At 43.6% G+C, this 23,271-nt stretch overlaps 1 protein-coding gene across 1 annotated transcript in view; it reads right to left on the bottom strand.

The window, feature by feature from the left end:
- Positions 1–294: 294 nt before the first annotated feature.
- The window catches only part of PUM3 (pumilio RNA binding family member 3), a 42,120-nt gene continuing 19,143 nt past the window's right edge, over positions 295–23,271 (bottom strand). Inside the window, exons 13-18 of the mRNA XM_007094167.3 lie at positions 20,925–21,005; positions 15,657–15,799; positions 8,404–8,626; positions 6,819–6,906; positions 3,945–4,035; positions 295–583 (exon numbers count right to left, since the gene is read on the bottom strand). Coding sequence (XP_007094229.2) covers positions 451–583; positions 3,945–4,035; positions 6,819–6,906; positions 8,404–8,626; positions 15,657–15,799; positions 20,925–21,005 — 759 coding nt within the window. The 3' untranslated portion in view covers positions 295–450. The remainder of the gene's footprint in view (positions 584–3,944; positions 4,036–6,818; positions 6,907–8,403; positions 8,627–15,656; positions 15,800–20,924; positions 21,006–23,271) is intronic.

The following is a 23,271-nucleotide window of genomic DNA, read 5'->3' as shown; positions in this document are numbered from 1 at the left end:
CTTAATTTTCACCTCACTGCTCCCAACAGACTCCCCAGGGCTCCCTTTTTCTATACCCTGACTTCCTTCAAGGTCCCCAAGTGCCACCCCCTCCCTGAAGCCCTCTCAGACCACTGCTCAAGGAGACCTCTTCTCCCTTGAATCAACTCTTGCTTCTACTTGGGATGTATCTGGTTGGTCCCCCTGTATACGATGGTTAAGCCTTTTATGTTACAGCCTCGTGTGATTTGCTCAGCACTCCAAAGACAGAAGACTTGGCTGGGATTAAAAAAAAAAAAAAAAAAAAAAAGACCATTTTTAGAAAACTGTTTTATAAATAGACTCTTATACAAACAAGAAGCACATATACAGAGCACCCAGACTCCCAGGAAGGCGGCCCCTGGCCCTTCTTTCCCACTCTGGGAAAAGAGAACAGGAAAGAAGATTCCATCTTATTCTTAACTATCTCCACTATGCGGCCAGTTTTTCAAGCAGCGTTTCTATTCCTTTGCTGGCATTTTTGTTTTTCTCCAATGTGGGAATGAGGCCTTTGAGTCCAGCCTTGACTTTGTTTGCAACTTCTTGATCGGAGCTCTGGAGAAGGCTGAGGAGACAACAATCAACCAATAAAAAAATGACACTTCATAAAAACCCCTAACCATCTGCCAATACTATCTCCACCCAAGGTAGAAAAAGTTCACTGATTTGTGAGACAAGCCTGACATTCGTAAATACCTCTTTTTAATTCACCAGATGAATGAGGGGGGCTGGGAGCCTATATTCTTAGAGCACGTAAATAGAAAACGTTTTATAATCTTGCTGGCAGATCACACGGAACTCCGTGCCGTACAGAATGGGTCCTACATTCGCTGGTTATCTTAGGACTAACACCCGGTCTTAAATGTGTTTACTGCATGGATTCTAGCCCCTCTTTCCTACCCAGATGAAACTCAAGAACAGAAACCTTGTGTTTTACTTCTCTATTTCACGGTACCATGGGGCACACAAACGACCGAGAAGACTTCCCTGAGCGACCGCGTAGCACCAGTGACCAGGGGCCACGCAGGAAAGGTAGAGGGCCCGAGAGGGAAGCAGCTAAGAGCCTTCCTTCTAAACTCCGTGGCTAAAACATCCAAAAGGGTGAGGAGCTTAAGGGCCTAGATTTGAAACCTCCCTCAGCCACTCGGTAACTGTACCCACCAGAGCGTGCTATTTAAAATGTCTGTTTCCTGACCTAGAGACGGGATCAACAACACGAGCCACCCCCTACCGGAGAGATTTCTTGAGGCTCAAATGACCACATATGGGAGGTTCCTCGCCAGGGCACGGCACTTAGCGAGTACTTCGTGAACGGGAGCCGCTAAAACAAACCAGTCAGCTCTGCTTCCTGGAAGCCTGCTGGAGCCTTATCCCCACAAGGGAACGGAGTCCCGGAGGCTGCTACCAAGAGCCCGCGAGACCCCTTTCTCTTTAAATAGGGGCTGGGGCACAGGCACCCGACTGTAGAAGACCAGGGCTCCCCGCTCTGTACGACCACATTTAATGCTGACCTCAGAAACACATCCTAGAAACAAACCACTTGGCATTTCCCCAAGTCCCTCGTCCTGATAACTTGCGGCATGTCCACAAAGAGGACGGTTAGGTCAGCAGCACCGAGCAGCACTCTGCCATTGGCGGGGGACAAGGCCCAGCTTGCCACTTGCAAAGGTGCGAAGTGAAGTGCCCTTTTAACAGAGTCGTGACTCACCGGGTAGTTTCTGGCTAAGCACGCACTCACACAACGCGTGGACGTAATAAAAGTATTTCCTGAACACACGCGCTGGACGTAAAGCTAAGAATTTTACATACGCCATCTCCTATAGTTTGCATAACAGCCTATGATTATTACTAATCTAATTTTACAACCAAGAAAATGAAGGTCCACAGAAGCTGAGTGATTTGCCCAAGACCGCACAGTGAGCTGGGATCGAAACCCAGGCAGGGTGTCTAGAACCCACGATGATCTAAATGCTAGAGGATTCTGCTGCCCCGAGTCGTTTTTCAGATAGCCGACAAGGCTGATACTCTTTCTCACCAAGGATGCCTTTTCACTTACTGTAAAAAAGATCTAGGGAATATTGCACAAGTTTGAAGTAAAATACACAAGCAGAGAATTTTGCCAAACAAGTCAAGCACATGACTGTTCTAAAACCATTAAAACTGATTATTGTATTAATTATTAGGTTATATGTAGTTCAGCATCCCTTCACAACCTCAAATATCTTACATGCTAGTGTTCCAAAATAAATCTGTAGTATCCTTCTAATGTTTGAGATCCACCCAAGAGCAGCTTTGATTGATGAGCAATCTTTACAAATTAATTTCACGGCACGGTTGAAATTTTTAGTTAATTGAGCGTTAATGAAAGAATATGTCAGTAGGTGTTAACACTCCAAACGCCTGGTAAAGAAACTCATATTTAAAAAGTTCATGTTTCGGCTAATGGATTCTGGCTGTTCAACTTCAACTGGAAAATGAACTAATTTTCATAAGAAATGAACAAAATGAACCGCACCACCCATATATTTGGAGATCCTCATCTACCTGAAGTAACGGATGTCTGCATGGACCGTGTTTATGGGTATATGTGCACCAAAATCAAACTGTAGACCGAAGAAAGACTTCTAACTTTTACAAACAAAACAGATCAAATTACACAGCATGCTGCATGTGACATACTGTGGGAAATTCAAACGTATCCCCTTTTCCAAACCTCAGTAACACAGCAGGGGAAAAAAAAATCAGCAGTGATTACTTCACAACAAACCAATCTATTTTAAATGAATGCTGTTAATAGAAGGGTTTCACATCCAGGAACAGAACGTACGTAAGTTTCAATGACCTGTTAATTATAAACTCCAAGTAACTCTGGAGAACAACAGACAAGTTGAGCACATGCCTCAATTCACAAATCATCAGTATTCTATCATTTTAATTAGAAATAAACAATTAGCATGCAGACTTCAGTAGCAAATGCTCCCAGAATCCTTTTAAGAATACTGGAAAGTAAGAAAAATTACACGTAAAGTCAGGCATGATTTAAAAAGCAAGTTTGTCAGTTTTCACAGGGACAAGACTAATTCATTAAAAAGAATGCAATTACAATTTTGGTCAAAACCATAAATGTGATGAAACAATCAAATGATACACTGTGTGATCTCTTATTTACACGTGGAGTCTAATTTAAAACAAAAACAAAAACAGAACAAAACAAAACCCAGCTCATAAATACAGAGAACAGATAGGTTGCTGCCAGAGGCAGGAAGGGTGTGTGCGAGGGGGAGACCGTGCATATGCACGAGGAGGGTCAAAAGGCAAAATGTACAGGGGTTGCCAACACAGCCTTCCAGGAACAAGGACCAGGTGAGGAGATGTGACACTAGCTGGACTGATGGCTTATTACTTCGGGACGTACAGTTTAAGCCCAACGAATGCGAAATGCCAAAAGGTGAACTAGTTGCTACAGATCCCTTTTTTTTTTTTTTTTTGAGATCTATAATTCCCAATGGCCGTAATAATGTTCCAGAAAACGTATATACTTGGCAAATCCTATGAATTACATAATTTATAATAATCGGGTGTCGGAGGGCTCCATAATCTGGGGAGAAAAGGAGGTCGTGAAAGTGACCCCTACACATTAATCAGAGGTAAAGCGCTTTCCTGAGTAGAGCGAGGGAGCAAGAGAGAGAATCCAATTCTATTTTGGTCAAAGCCATAAAATAAACTTTTAAGAACCGACTGAAAGAGTTACGTCTGGCCTCTGCTATTTGCTGTGCCCGTCTGCACTCTGAGGGACCGGGAGCGATGGCCAGCGATCAGACACCAAGGGCAGACCCAAGGAAGAATGTGGAGGAAGGGGCGGAAGGGGCTTCTGCGCCAACGGGCAGGAGGAGGGGCCTGTGCGGCCAAGGCACACACGTACGTACCTAGCGAGAATAATGGCACCTCGGTTTACACTGGCCCAGGACCTCAGGTTCTTCACACCAACATGCTCTACAAGTGTTTTTGCGAAACAACCTGAAAAATTGAAAAATACACTGAAGCTTAGTGAACATCACACCAAGATTTAAACTCCCAATCTACTTCTCTACCGCCCTTAAATCTACAAATATTCTAATAAAAAAGTGAATAGAGTTCTGACTCAATCTTCCTTAATACTAAAAATTCCAGCTCTGATTTATTTGATGTGTGTTTTTAAATTTTTTTGTTTATTTCTCGGAGAGAGAGAGAGAGAGAGAGTCAGAGTGCGAGTGGGGGAGGGGCACACAGGGAGGGAGACACAGAATCGGAAGCAGGCTCCAGGCTCCGAGCTGTCAGCACAGAGCGCGATGTGGGCGGGGCTCAAACCCACAAACTGTGAGATCACGACTTGAGCTGAAGTCTGGCGCTTAACCAACTGAGCCACCCAGGTGCCCCTCATTTTTATTTTAAAAAGCCACTAATGTCCTACAATTCTCTTCTTTTTTACAAAATGTTTTATTTATTTTTGAGAGAGACAGAGTGCAGGGGTGGTGGAGAGAGGAGGAGACACAGAATGGGAAGCAGGCTCCAGGCTCCGAGCTGTCCGCACAGAGCCTGACTCCAGGCTTGAACTCTTGAGCCACGAGATCACGACCTGAGCCGAAGTCGGACGCTCAACCGACGGAGCCACCCAGGCGCCCCTGTTTAATGTGTTTCCAATACAGCCATTTCCTTCTACTCCGATCCAGGTTTTAGACTGTGTTTAGAAATAATTACTCAGGACAAACAATGAATTCCTATAAAATGAGCACTTGGTCGTGCTTGCATCTCTTTGTACTATTTAATGATTTAACCCTGACCTGAAAGGCATTCAGGAAGTGAACGTTTGACAGCAACACCTCGTGCTTGGAGGAGAGCAAGTTCTCCCTCGTGAAAAATGCTCACTCAGGAGGTGACTAGCGGTCACGTGACTATTGTGATTGACACCTGGTAATTTCTGTCTACAAAGCTAGCCATTCACCCGTCAAAAATGTTACTCATCTTGTGTTATTAGCTTGCTTGTCATTATCAGATTCCCAAGGGCTTGCTATATTATCTTATTCACCGTGCGATGGAAGTGTATGTAACTAATTCTTGGACAAAGAAGAAATTCTGAAAGCTAGGGTTGGGTACAGATAGAAGTGAAGGCAAACCTACCTTGAAGGTAAGTATCTTGGGTGGCTGCATATATAATTCACTCAGAAGATACTCAAATGTGAGGACCCTTTAAAAGCCAAGAGGCCTAGGACTATTTAGCTCTTCACGGCACAGGCCGAAGGACAGCAATTGGCCAGTGAGGCAGATGGTGTTTTCCAAACGTGACTGACCACGACAGTATCCCTGTCCTGTGTGCTCTTCTAGAATGTTGCACACGCCCACCCCCACCCGGAGCTGAAATCAATGTCTTCTTTTGAACTCTGGTGGGCCTGTGACGGGCTTAACCAAGAGAGAAGGGAAAGAGTGATGTTAAGTAACTTCTATGGCTAAATCATAAAAGCACCACGTACCTGCTTTCTTCTCTTAGAGCCCACCCACCATGTTGTGAGGAAGCCCAAGCAGCCTGGCGGGATGGCACGAGGCTGCTGGACTTGGCCACCGCCAGCTATCGTCCAAGTGCAGAGATACTCCGACCCTAAGCCGAGCTGCCCCAGGTGACAGTGAGGAGAACAAAACCAAACCCCAATCAGATGTTGTTTGCGAACTACCAAGTTTTGGGGTGGCTTGTTACACGGCGACAGAGGACCAAGACAGCCAGCCACGCCCATTTGGAGCTCCGTGGAACACGACAGGTCCACACAAGCATGTTATAAGGCTGCCAGTGTAACCGAATTAGGGACAAAAGTCATTTGAAAATTCTTTGGATTTTAAAAGTAAACCAGACAACTTTTCTGACATAAACTCAGCTCAACAGAGCACTGAATTCTTAATAATGAAAAAGATGATTCAATACATTATTTTCCCTTCAAACTGTGTTACAAGCTGTCTCCTTTACGGGAAGCGTGCAATGAAAAACAGCCCCAAGTCTCTGATCTTCAAGGGAGAGTGAGAAGTGACAACTGTACTACTGTACTGATTGCCCCACTAGCCATCAGGACTGCAACTTGCCTCAAGACAGAAATTCATGATCTGTCACTTTGTCCAGACACAATGAGGGGGGAAAGCCCTTCAGTGGCTACAATACTGGATGGAGCTCGAACTTAGTAACAGAAGGTCTGGTCAAAGACAGGACCGAGACAGGAATGGGATGCCACTTTTCAGGTGGATAAAAGATGCTGTCCTTCTCTTGAAAGCTGACTTTCTGCAGAGCAGCAAGTGGCCAAGCACTGGCTTGCTCTTTGGTCATATGTATTTTCAATGCCAAACAGGCATTAGCTCAAAATTTTGAGGAGGATAGTTTTCTTCTGCTTATCCTTTCCTCCAAAGTAGAGATAAATACACTTTTCAGCTGGGGGTAGTGACACTCACAAATCTTCCCCCTCTTCCCGCCCCCACCCCCTCAAGGAACAGAATGGCATTTTAGGGCTCTGGCCAGCCAGATCCAAAGCCTGAAGTAGCGAGGGAGGTGAGACAGTGAGGGAGGGTGGACAGAGAAAGGAAATTAAAGGATTATGGGACATAAATTTCCAACATCTACTAGAGCATTATTTGCAACCCCTAAATTACTTCTCATTCATAGACATCATTTGTAAACACTCAGCAAGTTTCACTTGAACATGAACGACCGGCATACAGTTCAGGGACGTCAGGAATTACTGAAATTCCACATGAGATACAGGAAAAGGTCAAGTTTCACAGCCTACCTCCTCTTCCGCTTTCCTTCATCTTCTTATCTTGTTCTATTAACCACTTCAGAACGAGATGTCCCGCAGGATGCTCTGCGACGTGAAGCTGTAAGGAGGCAAGAAGGCAGGGACTTAAACAGCAGTCTTCAGCCACGCCTTGGCCGATAATCCATTCTCTATCACCGCACACAAGTGAGGACTCAGACAAGTTGGAAGTTTGACAACACTCAGGAGGGAGGTCATGATCAGGAGTGGCCCTGAACGCCTGGAGGGACCAGAGATGTAGCCCAATCCCCAGACTGAGAGGAAGAGGGACACCGCGGCCAGCGCCACTAAAAGGCACTTCAAGTGTGGCCTCATGACCTCCACGCTGAATAGCACCACACGGCGCTCGTCCAACGTCCTGCCAACCACTGTTCAGGCTGCAATAGGCAGTTCTGAGTGCAAATGAACCTGTGGGACGAAGCGTGACAGCAGAAACACTGACACTTGGTCCCCATGGGTCCCACAGCACCTAGGATCTCTCCTTATCAAGCACGGGAGACAACGGGCTCCATCCCTTGCAGAGAAAACTCATCACGCCTGCATCCTCCTGGCTGGTTTCTATGCTCTGCCCTGCGAGGGGAGGGTCCAGACCCAGGGCCCGCAGCAGGAAATAGACTCCCCAACACACAGGCCCTGCCCGGTCTGACCTCTGCCTCTTCTTCCCTCTGCCGGCTGACCTCCCCTGAGCCCTCTGTCCCCAAATGAGCCGAGACCCTTCCCTCCTTCCAACTGCGGCCCATGTTCCTCCCTCTGCCTTTCTTCACTGAGCTACGATCCTCCGGCCTCAGTGTAACCTTCACTGCCTCGGGGAAGCCTTCCTGGGGACAGGCTGGCTCCCATTCTTATACGGCTCCAGAGAACACGTACGTGTCCTTTACAGCAGGTATCTCCATCCTCTAGTGGGTAATTATCTGGGTACGTATTCGTCTCTATGTTGTGTTCAGCAAAACGGTAAGCTTTGGGGGATGGGGGAACAGGGCTGACCTCCGCCCAGCACAGATGAGGCGCGTGGATCAAGGAACTTAAGAGGTAAGGCAGGAGTCCCGGGCCAAGGCAGGCAGGCAGGGGAGCTATCAGAAAGAGCGGACTTTTTTAATGGGAGGGAACTTGGGAAGACTTCAAGGAGAGGGACTCTGGGGAACTTCTAGGATGAGTGAGGCTTTCTACAGGGACAGCACGGCAAAATGGGAACACAGGTAGCATCCAGGGTGAGGAAAGAGGCGCGTGCGAATGCAGAGAGGTGCAAAAATCCACAGTGAATTCAAAACAGAGTGAAGAACACAGCAAAAGCTAGGAAGGCAGCCTGGTGCCAATCACGGGCCGCAGAGAGCCGCGTTAAGACGACGGTCTCGACTCTGTGGGTAAGAGGAAGTCACGGGAAGCTCTGAGAAGGACAGCCCTGCAGCGGCACCGTGTTCCGAATCCGCAGGATCAGATGTGCTGCGGATTCAGGCTGAGGGGAGGCAGTCAGCATCGGAATTCTCTTCGAGCCCTGATCTCGGTGGCCGGCGTCTGTGCGACGCTGCAGCTTTCCGCCCGTCTCGCGACAGCACGTTACCTCTCCGTCCTGGCCGCCCGGGTGCAACTCTGCGGCCGCCAAGCCGGCGATGGCGCTCATGGCGGGCTGGAGGTCTCCCGTGGCAGCTCCCAGAATGCCGGGCACCAACACGCACGCAGACTTATCCAGCACCACTTCGCAGGCGTGTCCTTGCAGGTAGCTTAACAAAGCCGGAGAGACGGCCTCCAGGAGCTCTCGCCGGCGGATGGCGGTGTCCTTCTTACTGTAGGAGCGTGGCGAACGAGGCACTCAGGTGAGATGAGTGGCGAAGGAAAGAGTGATCTTATCACCACAAAAACCTCTACGAGCTTTAAACAATCTGCGTCAGGGGCGCCTGGGTGGCTCAGTCGGTTAAGCATCCGACTTCGGCCCAGATCATGATCTCACGGTTCGCGGGCTCGACCTCCACGTCGGGCGGCCTGGACCCTGCCCTAGATTCTGCATGTCTCTCTCTGCCCCACCCCTGCTCATACACACACTCTCTCTCTCTCAAAAATACACACTAAACATTTTTAAGAAACAGTCTTGGTCCAACTTGGCGTAATCGTTGCTCTCTCTGTGGTGTGCAGGTAGTAAGCAACTTAAGGGTGGGATACCTCGCTTTCATCTTTGTGTCTTCAGGATCTGAACAGTGCCTGTCACAGAATTAGCACTTAATAAGTGAACCTTGCCCGATGTAATACCCAAACAACAACAAGTTAGAAGACAGGATTAGACTACTTTATGGACTCTACTCTCTACAATATCGAATTATGTGATACCAATAGCTTTAAAAATAAAGCAAAACTGATCTCCGGGGAGGACGGCAGAAGAGGACCCTAAGCCCACCTCCTCCTCCCGTGGATACACTCGATAACACCCACATCAGGGTGAACAACCCAGAGAACGACCAGAGGACTGGCAGAACAGCGTCTAAACCGCTAAATCTAGAGATGAGGCCATACTGGTGAGGACAGGAAGGGAGGAGACTCGGGTCGGAAGCTGAAAGGATGCCCAGGGCTGTCTGCAGTGGGGGTAGAGGAGGGAGAGAAACAGCCCCTCACGCAAGGCGGGCCCTACACAGGGTGTCTGCCTGGGGAAGACGAATCCCTGTAACATGTGGGATTGAAACATGTGGCTTTGACAATCAGCGGGGCATAATCTCATGGGTTCTTACAATCAGTGGGGCTTAACACCCGGAACTTTCAGCATGCTTGGCTCTGGGAGAGCAGGGAGGGTGACAGAAAACGGAGTCCCCACCTTAGAGACAGCACGACAAAAAGGCCTGTGGAGATACACAACATAGAAGCAGCAGTTCGAAAAGCACCCAGGATATGCGGGAGGGAAATCCGCTTACTAAGCTCACAGCCTGGGATGGAGGGGCAGGGATCTTCGGGAGACTTCTACAGGAAAGAAGAAGCTGGAGGGCGCCACTTCCCTCCCCTGTCCCCTGGCCGAGGCACACGGACCCCTGTGGGAACGGTGCCCACGCAACACCGTCTACCTGACTTGCTAACAGCGCCCCCCATCTCTGAGCACTTCTGCAGACACAGCCCTCCCGGCTAGGCCTCAGCTCCGCCCCCCCCCCCCCCCCCCCCAAACAGACTAGCTCCACGCCGTGTCCTCTTGCAGACCTCCCTCCTCCAACACGCTCTTGGCCCAGAGACCATCCGAGGCAGGGCCACAAGCTGAGGCTGTGTGTGAGCAGCTCTGACAGGGGCCGGCACCACTCCGCAGCGACTCCCGCCCTGGGGAGAGGGGAAGTTAACCACACGGGGTCCAAGGCAGCGCCAGCAGGGTCTTGGTGAAGACCTCTGGTCTGACAGTGGGTCCCGCCCCGGGGAAAGCTTCTCAGGGGACAACACAGGGAAGGCACCGCTGCAGTTCGGGGCTACTGCACCCTGGCAGACACCTGGTCTGACTCAAATCGAGCCCGAGGCGGCCCCACACTGGCCCACTAACACAGGGGCCACACAGGGGCCAAACAGCAAGAGAAATGAAAAGAGATTAAGGGAATCAGCAACATCACCAAGTGTAATAATATTTGCATTATAAAGATCCTGGAAAAAGAGACAGAAAAAGGGGCAGAAAACTTACTTACAGAGGTTAACAGCTCAAAACTTCCCAAATCTCCCAAAGGAAACAGATCCCCAGATCCAGGAGGCAGAGTGAACCTCAACAAAATCAGCCCAAGGAGGTCCACACCAAGACGCCCAGTAATTAAAATGGCAAAACGTGCCGGAGACTTTTTAAAGAAACAAGAGAAAAGAAAACATTTACATACAAGGGAAGTCCCCTCAGGCTATCAGTTGATTTTTCAGCAGAAACTCTGCATGCCAGAAGGGAGAGGCATGATATATTCAAAGTTCTGAAAGAAAAAAAACATGCTACCAACAATACTCGAACCAGCAAGGATATCATTCAGAATAGAGAGATTAAGAGTTTCCCAGACAAACAAAAGTTAAAGGAATTCATCACCACTAAACCAGCCCTGCAAGAAATGCAAAAGGAGACACACCCTGAGTGAAAAGGAAAGACCGTAAGCAGGAGTAAGAAAAGTAGGAAACATAAAGGCAGCAAAATTAAGTATATTTATACCAATCAGTTGAGGGAGTCACAAAATAAAAGGATGTAAAGTATGACACCATGCCTAAAACGAGGAAGGGAAAGAGGAGAAAAGAAACAATTTGGTGCTTTTAGAATGGGTTTAAACTCAAGTGACCATCAACTTAACAGATTCCTAGATGCATAAGATGTCATATATAAACCTAATGATAACCCCGATTTAAAAACCAGTAATAGATATGACTAAAATAAAGAAAAAGGAATCCAAGTATATCACACTACAGAAAGCCAGCAAACTGTGAGAGAAAAGAGCAATGGGAAGGAACAGAACTACAAAACAATCATAAAGCAAGTAACACAATGGCAATAAGTACGTGCCTATCAATATTTACTTTGGACGCAAATGGACGAAACACTCCAATCAAAAGACACAGGGTGACAGAACGGATAAAAAAAGATTCATCTATATGCTGCCTACAAGACTCATTTCAGACCTAAAGACACATGCACAATGAAAATAAAGGGATGGAACAGCATTTATCAACGAAATGGAAATAAAAAGAGAGCTGGGGTGGCAATACCTGTATTGGACAAAACAGACTTTAAAACTTACAAGACTGTAACAAGAGACACACAAGGATACTGCAAAATTATAAAGGGGACAATCCAACAAGAAGAGATAGCAATTGTAAATATCCATGCACCCAATGTGGAAGCACTCAAATACATAAAGCAGCTAATAACAGACATAAAGGAAATTGATAATACGTTAACAATAGAGGACTTTGAGAATCCATTTACATTAACAGACAGATGATTTAAATAGCAAATCAACAAGGAAACAGTGGCTTTGAATAACAGTTTAGACCAGATGGATTTAACATATACTCAGAACATTCCATCCTAAAACAATACACATTCTTTTCAAATTCATATGGAATAGTCTCCCTAATACATCATATTAGGCCACAAAACAGGTCTCAACAAATTCAAAAAGACTGATGTCATATACCACGTATCTTTTCTGACCACAATGCTATGAAACTAGCAATCAACCACACGAAAAAATCAGAAAAGAACACAAACAGATGGACGCTGAATAACATGCTACTAAAGAATGAATGAGTCAACTAAGAAATCAAAGAGGAAGTAAAAAAATTCATGGAGACAAATGAAAATGAAGACACAACAATCCAAAATCTTCGAGATGCAGCAAAGGTGGTTCTAACAATCCAAAATCTTCGAGATGCAGCAAAGGTGGTTCTAAGAGGGAAGTATACAGCAATACAGGCATACCTCAAAAAGCAAGAAAAATCTCAAAACTACAATTTAATTTTACACCTAAAAGAGCTAGATAAGAACAACAAACAAAACCCAAAACCAGTATAAAGAAGGAAATAATAAACAGAGCAGAAATAAACACAACAGAAACTAAAAAAAACCCAATAAAACAGATGAAACCAGGAGCTGGTTCTTTGAAAAGATGAACAAAATTGATAAACCTTTAGGCAGCCTCAAATAAACAAAATCAGAAATGAAAAAGGAGAAATAACAACTGACACCACAGAAATACACAGGGTTACAATATAATAGTATAAAAACTTGTGTGCCCACAAATTGGACAAGTTAGAAGAAATGCATGAATTCCCAGAAACATAGAACCTTCCAAAACTAAATCTGGAAGAAATGGAAAATTTGAACAGGCTGATTACCAGCAATGAAACTGAAGCCGTGATCAAAAGACTTCCAGCAAACACAAGTTCAGGACCAGAGGACTTCACAGGTGAATTCTACCAAACATTTAATGAAGAGTTAATACTACCTATTCTTTTCAAACTACTCCAAAAAATAGAAGAAGGAACGCTTCTAAATTCATTGTATGAGGCCAGCATTACTCTGATACCAAACCAGATAAAGGCACTATAGAAAAATACAGAGAATCACAGGCCAATTATTTCTGATGAACACAGATGCAAAAACACTCCACAAAATAGCAAATCAAATCCAATAATACACTAAAAAAACATTCACCACAATCAAGTGGGATTTATTCTTGGGATGCAAGGGTGGTTCAATATTCACAAATCAATCAAAATAATGCATCAACAAGAAAAAAGATGTTTCAATAGATGCAGAAAAAAGATGTGACAAAATACAACATCCGTTCATGATAGAAACCCTCAACAAAGCAGGTTTAGAGGGAACATACCTCAAGATAATAAAGGCCATATATAACAAAAACCCACAGCTAACCTCATCATCAATGATGAAAAACAGCTTTTCCCTAAGATCAGGAATAAGACAAGGATGTCCACGCTCAGCACTTTTATTCAAGAGTACTGGAAGTCCTAGCCACAGCAATGAGACAATACTAAAGGAATAAAAGGAATCTAAATTGGTAAGGAAGACGTGTAACTGTCACTGTTCGCAGAGGACATGATACGATACAGAGTAAACCTTAAAGACTCTAGCCAAGAACTACCAAAACGGATAAATGAGTTAGGGTCACAGGATACAAAATTAACAATCAGAAATCCACTGCATTTCTATACACTAATAATGAAGTAGCAGAAAGAGAAATTAAGGAAAAAAACTCCATTTACAATTGTACCAAAAAGAATATGTAGGAATAAACTTGAGCAAGGTGGTGAAAGACCTATACTCTGAAAACTATAAAACACTGCTGAAAGAAACTGAAGACACAAACAAATGGAAAAACCATTTCATGCTCATGGATTAGAAGAACAAAAATTGTTAAAATGGCCAGGCTACCCAAAGCAATCTACAGATTTAATGTAATCCCTACCAAAATACCAATAGCATTTTCCCCAGAACCTGAAGAAATAATCCTAAAATTTGTATGGAACTACAAAAGACCCTGAATAACCAAAGCAATCTTGAAACAGAACACAACTGGAGGTATCACAATCCCAGATTTCAAAATATACTATAAAGCTGTAGAATCAAAACAGTATGGCACAGGCACAGAAAACAGATACATAGAACAACGGAACAGAAGAGAGAGCCTAGAAATGAACCCACAATTATACGGTCAATTAATCTTCAACAAAGGATTGCAAGGCAAGAATATGCAATGGGACAATGACAGTCTCTTCAACAAAGATATTGCGAAACTGGACAGCTATATGCAAAAGAATGAAACTGGACCACTTTCTCATATCATACACAAAAATAAACTAAAAATAGGTTAAGAACCTAAACTGGACACCTGAAACCATAAAAATCCTAGAAGAGAGCACAGGCAGTAGTTTCTCTGACATCGGCCAGAGCAACATCTTTCTAGATATGTCTCTTGAGGCAAGGGAAATGCAAACAAAAAGAAACTACCGGGGCTACATGAAAAGAAAAAGCTTCTGCACAGCAAAGGAAACAATCAACAAAACTAAAAGACAGTCTACGGAATGGAAGGAGTTATTTGCCAGTGACATATCTGATAAGGGGTTAGTATCCAAAACATATAAAGAACTTGCACAACTCAACACCAGAGAAACAAAGAATCAAATTAAAAAAGGGCAAAAGACATGAACAGACATTTCTCCAAAGAAGACCTACAGAAAGACAACAGGCACATGAAATGATGCTCAACATCACTAATCATTAGGGAAACGCAAATCTAAAACGACGATATCACCTCACACCTGTCAGAATGGCTAAAATCAGAAACACAAGAAACAGTAAGTGCTGGTGAGGATGTCGAGAAAAAGGAACCCTGTTGGTGTGAATGCAAACTGGTGCAGCCACTGTGGAAAAGAGTACAGAGGTTCCTCAAAAAATTACAAACAGAGTTATCGTACGATCCAGTGATTCCACTAATGGGTATATACCCAACGAGTACGAAAACACTAATTTGAAAAGATAAATACACCCCTATGTTTATTGCAGCGTTATTTACAATAGCCAAACTATGGAAGCAGCTCAAGTATCCATCAATAGATGAACGGACAAAGAAGATGTGGTGTATAGAGACAATGGAATGTTGCCCAGCCATAAAAAGAATAAAATCTTGCCATGTGCACCAACATGGAGTCACAGAGTATAATGCTAAGTGAAATAAGTCCGAGAAAGACAAATAAAATAACATATGATGGCACTCATATGCAGAATTTAAGAAATAAATCAAATCAACTAAGAAAAAACAAGAGAGAGAGACAAACCAAAAAACAGACTCTCACCTATAGGAAACAAACTGATGGTTACCTACCCAGAGGGGAGGCGGGGACGGGAGTGGATGAAATAGGTGAAGAACACACTTACGATGATGAGCACTGAAGAATGTATAGAATTGCTGAATCACTATACTGTACCCCTGAAACTAAAATAACACTGTATGATAGCCATACCAGAGCTAAAAAAAATAAGTAAAATTAAAAAAAAAACAAAAAACAAAAAAAACTGCTCCAGTTTAAAACAAATAAATGCAGCAAAACCAAAACGGACCACACAATGAATGCCTACTCTGTGCCAGGCACTCAGAGGCATTCTTTTGGCACAATACATTTATCTCCTTTTCTAGATAAAAACTTTAAAGAATCTGCCAAAATCACAGGCTTAACAATGGGATTCACCTTCCAAGTTTTAGAGAAGCACAATAGAGGATATGCATGCGTGAGATTTCTGGAAATGTAAGCTACTCAAAATAAGCAACCACACCAGAAAACAAAGGGCTCAAGCCACTGTACTATTCTTACCTGTGTGCGTTCCCATCTCCTCTCTGCAGAACCTCAATAATTTCCCGCACTGTGTGTGCAGGATCTCTGGGGCTCAGTAAATACAAGAGGACCTTCCTTCCGTATTTGTCATTTATTATGTTAGGCAAGGAACTAATAATTTCCTGTGAAATCAAAGACACAAAAAATGAATCTAGGTGCTTAAAATAATGTGCACTTGAAATCCAAGCGGTACAGAAGGGTACATTCTCCACTATTTTTCCCAATGGACGTAAAAGAAAATGTGGAGCTAAGTTTGAAATCATGTCATTAAAGCACAAGGATTTACACTCAGAACACAGACTGGAATCTGCACTGTGACTAGCATTACTGAACAAATCCATTTATATAAGTGACCGAGCTCAAGGACTTAAAAAAAATATTTAACGGACTTCTCTTCATTCACCATGACCAATAGTTCTTAGGCCACTATTACTAGGGACACCGCTTGCTGGGGTCACTGAGCAGATACAGTCAATTTGCAGCTGCTTTAAATGCAGCATCAGCACCGATGAAGAACATTCTTATTAGAATTTCCCCACTGAGATGTATGTGAAGACAGATAAAGGAACTCTGTTAAATCGCACAAGTGAATAAAGGCTTTTAAAGTTAGCTGCTTATTCATGGCAAACGAAGGCTGTTTAAGGATTGCATTGAAAACAAAAATGGGCGGGGAAGGAAATAAATGCAGAAAGACTCCACGGAGCAGTTACAAATAATTACACTCTATGACATTTCCAATCAACTAACCAAGAACAATAATCTCCTTTTCTAGTTGTCTGAATTTAAGTAACAAAGGCAATGTCATCCCCACCCCAACTAAGCTCCTGTATAAATGCCCTGATGTTTTCAGACAGGAAAGTCACTGTGAAAAAATTCCTGTATTCTTGAGAGAATCTGCAACAGAAAAAAATCGTTCCCCCCCTACCCCAACATTCCTATTTCTTGCAACAAGCCCTAATAGATATTCAAAGCCATACGTGTTTGAGCAGCAGGGATTTCTGCAGAAGTGGCTGGGGCCACAGAAAGAATTCAGTCCAACACTTGAGGTTTTCAGATGAGGAACCCATAAACGGGACAGGTGACCTGCCCGAGGACAGTGGCAGGGCTCTGACTCCATGGAAAGGAACTCTCCGTGAGATAATTTATTCTTAGATGTTCTGATCTCTTAAGTAACTACTGATTACAGTAAGGTTAGTAATTTAATGCAAGGAACCGAGCCAAAGATGAAGTTGGTCATCGAGGAGATCACAACGCTACCAAATCTGTGACCCAGCCATTGGCAATGCCAGCTCCAGATTCCACGCAAGAGCCACGGTTCTCTTTTTAAGATCCCAAGCTTCCCTCATTATCTGCGCAAAAGTGTATGGTGCTTCCTGTGATCACCAACAGAAGCTAACACTTGTTAAGAGCTTACCAGGAACCGGAGCCAGTGCTGTGAGCAGAACACCCTTCATCTTAAATACTCTTCACAGCACCTTGATAGAGGTACTAGGGCTCCTTCCATTTCACTAATAAGAAGCCCAAGGTTTACACGAGTGAAGTGACTTGCAGGAGAAGTATAAAGGTCACTCATCACCAGTTTGTTCTTTGTATTTGAGTATATTTCTGATATTTATTTTGTGTTTTATAATGAGTAAGTCACAGGGCTGTAAAGTACAGCATAGGGTACAGAGTCAACAATATTGTCATGACCTTGTTGGGGACCAATGGGGACGCATCACCATGAGGAGCACTGAGGAATGTAAATAACTGTGGAATCATTATGCTATACACCTGAAACTAATATAATATTGTATGCCAACTTTACTTCAATAAAAAAAAAAAACTATGCAAAAACACAGGGAAAGGTTAAGATGGTTAAGTTTGATATTATATGTATTGTACTGCAATTAAATAGAAAAAAAAGAAAAAAAAGAACACGAAACCAGGAGCCTCTATCCCTATGGAGCTCAAGTTCCTAGAAGCTGGCAGCTACCTCCTCCTTTCCCCATAGCCCACCCCCCCACACCCGGCCGGGCTCCTCATGTGCCCTCCTGGTCTGTGGACGCGTCTGACTCTGTGAGCCCCGGGTCACATCATGATTAACCGCTGAATGAATGGATGGAGAGCAAGGACAAACTGCAAGGATGTGGAGAGCAGGTCCGGCTGGGAGAGCAGAGAGCGCTGTCTAGAGACTGAACTGGGGCTTGGTCATAAAAAAGGAGAGCGTAGGCTGTGACTTCCACCTGACATTTCAGGAAAGCCAGTTACCGTGAACAGAATGCTTAGTAACACTAAGCTGTCTTGGCTATTTTTAAAAGCACTGCATAATGCAACAGGTTTTGTGGTGTCTGGGTGGCAAATACCACATGTGACTCTTTGTAAACATCTGTGCAGGGTATCTGGCAACCCATCCATTCTGCTACGTAAACGCCTTAGAAAAACATGGAGACCTACACGAATGCTCAAAATCACGTGGGATAGCAAAATCTAAAGAGAACTGAAGTATTTTTAAAATGATAAACAATCTAAGTCTCCAACAGAAAACTGGAAAAATTATTCTACTCATAGTACAATACTATTTGGCACTGAAAATCAGGGATTTAGAACAGGGCGGGCAAGCCATGGCCCGTGGGTCAAATCCAACCTGCAGCTTGCTTTCACATATCCAAGGAGATAAGAGTGGTTTTCATATTTTGAAGGGTCGTTAAAGACAAAGACAAAACAAAACACACAAAAAAACCAAGACTAGGGAAGAGAGATCATAAAGTGGGTCACAAATCCTAAAATAATTACAATCTGGCCCTTTATGAAAAATTTGCCGACCCCTCCTGAATCGCACAAAGGCAATGCCAAAAGAAAAAAGCAAGGTGCAGAAAAAAACAGACAAGGCATCGTTTATGGAGAATCTGTAAACATGCAAAACAATACCATATAGATTTACATACAGTGAAAGGGCAAGGCTCCCAAACAACAGAGAATTCATCCCAGTGGGTATGGGGGAGGGTGGGATACACAGGACAGGTCCACAAAAGGCTCGAACTTCAGTGTGCCTGTCAGGCTTTACTTCTGGTCAGATGCTGGGAGGCTGGGTGTCTGCTGCGTCATCCTTTGTACCTTTGTGTACATTTAGAAGATAATGTATTTTAAAGTACGCATCAATACTTCTTCACTTTCAAACAGCAACTGGCCGGTTTGCCCACGTCCTTTTCAGAGGAACATGCCGTCAAAGCAGCCGCACCACACCCACGATTCCAGGGTAAAAACGGATCAATTTTAGAAGCGTGTTTATTTTGGAAAGTGAAGCAGGTGGAGAAAGAGGAAGGCTCAGATGACCGGGCTGTGGTTTCAACCTGACGTTTCAGGAAGTCTGGTTACCCCTGAACAGAAGAATGCTTAGTGGCCACGCTACGCTTTCTTGGGTATTTGTGAAAAGCACTGAACGCCACACCAGGTTTCGTGGTGGTATCGGCATTCCCGAGTTCCGTCGCCAGCTATAACAGAGCGTAAGGATACACAGTTTCGTCAGTTAGAAGCAAGAGTTCAGCACATGAGGCCACGCTCAGGGAAAGCTGCCCCAAGTATGAGCAAGTCATCAGGAATGTAGCTTAAGTAGTTGTGGGAATCAAACCGGTAAGCACAAGGAATCAACACTGTTTCACAAGCAACTTCTAAGTGGGATGAATGCTTGGGCAAAAATTAATCTAGCAGACAACGGAGGCAAATCCTGAAGGGAGTCTGGCCTCTCTTGAAATCCATTTGGAACACTTATGCAAATTGCAGTTGTTGTGAAAATATTAAAACAAAAGCGAACTTTCAATAGCCCAGCCTGTTTCCATTTTCGTGAAACAACTTTATTCATTTTGCCAATTTATGGCCTCACATCTCTGTCACCGGAATGAAAAACAATCATTATTGATTGGAGTCAAAAGGGTAATAAAGTCACAAGGAACATGCCAAAATACTCAGTTTGTGACATGAAAGTCTTGCCAACTTGTTTCTTCCCACAATCCTACCCCAAAGAAAGTCATCGCAATCTTAAAACAGTCAAGGGGAAAGTCGCAACATGACAGCGAGGGCATGAGAAATTCACACACACTGGGACCGACAGCTGGCATCTACCCCTGGACCAGCTGGTCCCTTTTTTCTACTACACCAGCTCTACCGGTCCAGACCGGCTGCACAGAGAGGCCACAGCACCACCGCATGCCAACAGGTAAAGTCTCTTTCTGAACGTCCACAAGGGAGAAGCTGCTTTTGTCACTAAGATTGGCCAAAGGGCCCCACCTGTATTTATGAAACAAAGGTTCGTGTGATCCAAGTCTATACTCCTTATCCCTACCCCCGTGACCTCTGTCATGTACCCCACACCGTTTATGCACTAGAAAGAAAGGAAGGGAAGGGAAGAAAGGATCACATAGTCAGAAGTCAGAAAAAGAGGCAGGCATCGCGGAATGCCAAAAGGACGACTTAGTTTTCCTGAAGGCAAACTTAGGGTTAAATGAACTGCATTTCTTTATTACCACTTCGTGACTGCTGGACCAGGCTACAAGGAACTGCTGAAACGAAAAGGAATTTTCGGAGAATTTTTAATAGGACTCTGACAAAGCTTTCACGGAAGCTCTGAGGAGTATCGCAATTGAGGGAGTTTTATCAGCTCCATCCGGGAAGGGGCACTGATAAGTTGGGTAATTGTGCACAGGTCATTCCTCCAAAGGAAGGAGAGAAAGGTCATGGGCATCCGCTCCCTGTGGGTTCCTGACTAACTGCACAATTACTATGGCAATGAATTTCTGAGCAAACCCGAGCACTGCGTTGCTCATTTTTCATTTAGCATGTCCTGTGGTCTGACAGCCATGTTATCCTAATTTAACCAGTCTTTTGCAAATTTAAAATAATATTATTAATATCAAGTTACAATATTGTTGTTTTATACAGGAAAGAAGCAAGTGTCCAAAACAGACTTAACTGAGTCAACTAAAAAAATAAATAAAAACTTGGTGGTAATCATTTTGCAATAAATGAGTATCTCAAATCAACACAATGTATTCCTTAAATTTACATAATGTTATGTGTCAACTATACCTTATTAAAATCAGAAAAACAAATAAAAACAAATGAAATACTAAACAAACAAATTAATAAATAAAACGAACAAAATACTGGCAGAAAGCACACTTCCAGGTCTTTACACTTATAGGTATGAAGTCAAACTGACACAGCCACAAATTTAAGTTCTATCCAAGACCATCAGAATTAATTACTCACTGATATGATTATCTGCTTCACAAGCTTGGTATCATCAATACAATCAAATGCCGCCAATAAGACCAAATGGGAGTACTGGCCCTGTAAGAAAGGGAAGCCAGGAAAGGTTAGAAACATGTATAGCCTCTCCCCTTTAGTATACTTGGAGTCACTTTATAAAGATTATCAACCCAACGACTATCTAAAGTGATAGAAACAAGACAGATAAAAGCCATTCAAAGGAACTTCCTCTCTTATCAGGACCTAGTTAATGATATTCTAGGTTGATTACAAGAAACAAAGAAAAGCAAAAGCACATTCTTCAGTATCAAATAGGCAAGACTCACTTGTTTTTTAACCAGGATGTAACACCTCTCAAAAATAAGTATCCTGTTAATAAATTACTACTTGAAATTAAACTCAAAAAGTTCAAGTGGAAGTGGGAAAAAACCCCAAGAATGTAGAACTACGTATATATAATTTCAATCATGAAAAAGAAAGTATATAAACTCAGATATAATCACACATAAGATACAAAATACACATGTGTACATAGAAAATCCTGGAAAGAAGGACACTGTAATAGTTTCATCTTCTTTTGTATATTGTCTAATTTCTTTCTTTTTTTTTAACGTTTATTTATTTTTGAGACAGAGAGACAGAGCATGAGGAGAGGGAGACACAGAATCCAAAGCAGGCTCCAGGCTCCGAGCTGTCAGCACAGAGCCCGACAGAGGGCTCGAACTCACAAACTGCGAGATCATGACCTGAGCCGAAGTCCGATGCTCAACCCACTGAGCCACGGCGGTGCCCCTATTGTCTAATTTCTTTAAAATAATCCTGTTTAATTAGAATAGAAACACTAAAAAAATAAACTAAAAAAATATATTTATATAATGAATATGAGAATTAGGTAAAAATAACCACTTTTAATATAGCAGCACAAGATCAAAACATGTCCGTGGTGACTTAAAGGTCACCTCTTGGAATAAGAGAATTACTTCCGCGATGCTGACACTGTTCCAAAGTTTAAGAACTTCTACTTTATGAAAAAAAGCGTTTTCACAGCTTGTGGCATATTCTTTTTGTGTCCTAGGTAATGATATCAATCATTTTTACTTGGAGAGGGTATGTGACTTCTGAAAATACTCATTCAGAGCCACATATAAAGAACATGGCAGGTAATAATGTTTCAGTTAGAAACTAACCAGAGAGGGACGCCTGGGTGACCCCGTGGGTTAAGCTTCTGACTCTTAATTTTAGCTCAGGGTCACGATCTCACAGCCATGAGATCGAGCCCCATATAGGGCTCCATGCTGAGCGTGAAGCCTGATTAAGATTCTCTCTCCCTCTCTTTCTACCCCTCTCCCTTGCTCACACACACACACTTTCTCAAAATAACTAAACATTAAAAAAGAAAAAACTGGAGAAAACTGACAAAGTCTAACATCGTTACCATAAAGACCAACACTACTAAAAATGGGCAAAGAACATAGTTCACAGAAAACATGGGACAGCTGGCTTTAAGCACAGGAAATAATACTCATTAATTAAGGACAATAATTAAAACAACGAAATACCATTTTCCACCTATCGTATAGGCAAAAGTGAAAACTCTTGCTAATATACTAACTTGACAAAGGTTTGAGAAAAACAGGCGTGCTGGTCACTGATGAGAACGTGCAGTCATTCGACTTCTTTGAAAAGCCAAGTGACAACATTCATAAAAACTTTAAATGCACATACTTTCAGATCTAGCAATTCTATCTCCAGGCATTTATCTTCTGCAAAGGCACAAAGGGCATGTTCTTTAGCACTACTAGAAATAACAAAAAACTAGAAACTACCCAAGTATCCCACAGTAGGGCCTGGTTAACTGAGTTATGGAAGTCCTATAATGAAACACTAACCGGTCATGAAAAAGAACGAGGGAGGTAAAAAGTGTGTGTGTGTGTGTGTGTGTGTGTGTGTGTGTGTGTGTGTGTGTGTGTTTGTGTGTAGAAATAAAAGGACCGTGGGGCGCCTGGGTGGCTCAGTCGGTTGAGCGTCCGACTTCAGCTCAGGTCACGATCTCACAGTTCATGAGTTCGAGCCCCGGATCAGGCTCTGGGCTGATGGCTCAGAGCCTGGAGCCTGCTTCCAATTCTGTGTCTCTCTCTCTCTGCCCCTCCCCCATTCATGCTCTGTCTCTCTCTGTCTCAAAAATAAATAAACATTAAAAAAAAAAAAGAAAGAAAAGGACCCTGAGGTGAATTAAGAGAAGCAAACAAAGCATAACAATGTGTACACAGCACACAACCACCAGTCTCTGATTTTTTAAGTCCCACACACAGAAGCATGCCCACATACACAGTATCTCTGGGTGAAT

This window comes from Panthera tigris, chromosome D4 (genome assembly GCF_018350195.1).
Source record: "Panthera tigris isolate Pti1 chromosome D4, P.tigris_Pti1_mat1.1, whole genome shotgun sequence".
NCBI lineage: Eukaryota > Metazoa > Chordata > Mammalia > Carnivora > Felidae > Panthera > Panthera tigris.
Note: the sequence above shows the minus strand (reverse complement) of the source record. Positions and strands in the feature narration are given on the sequence as shown.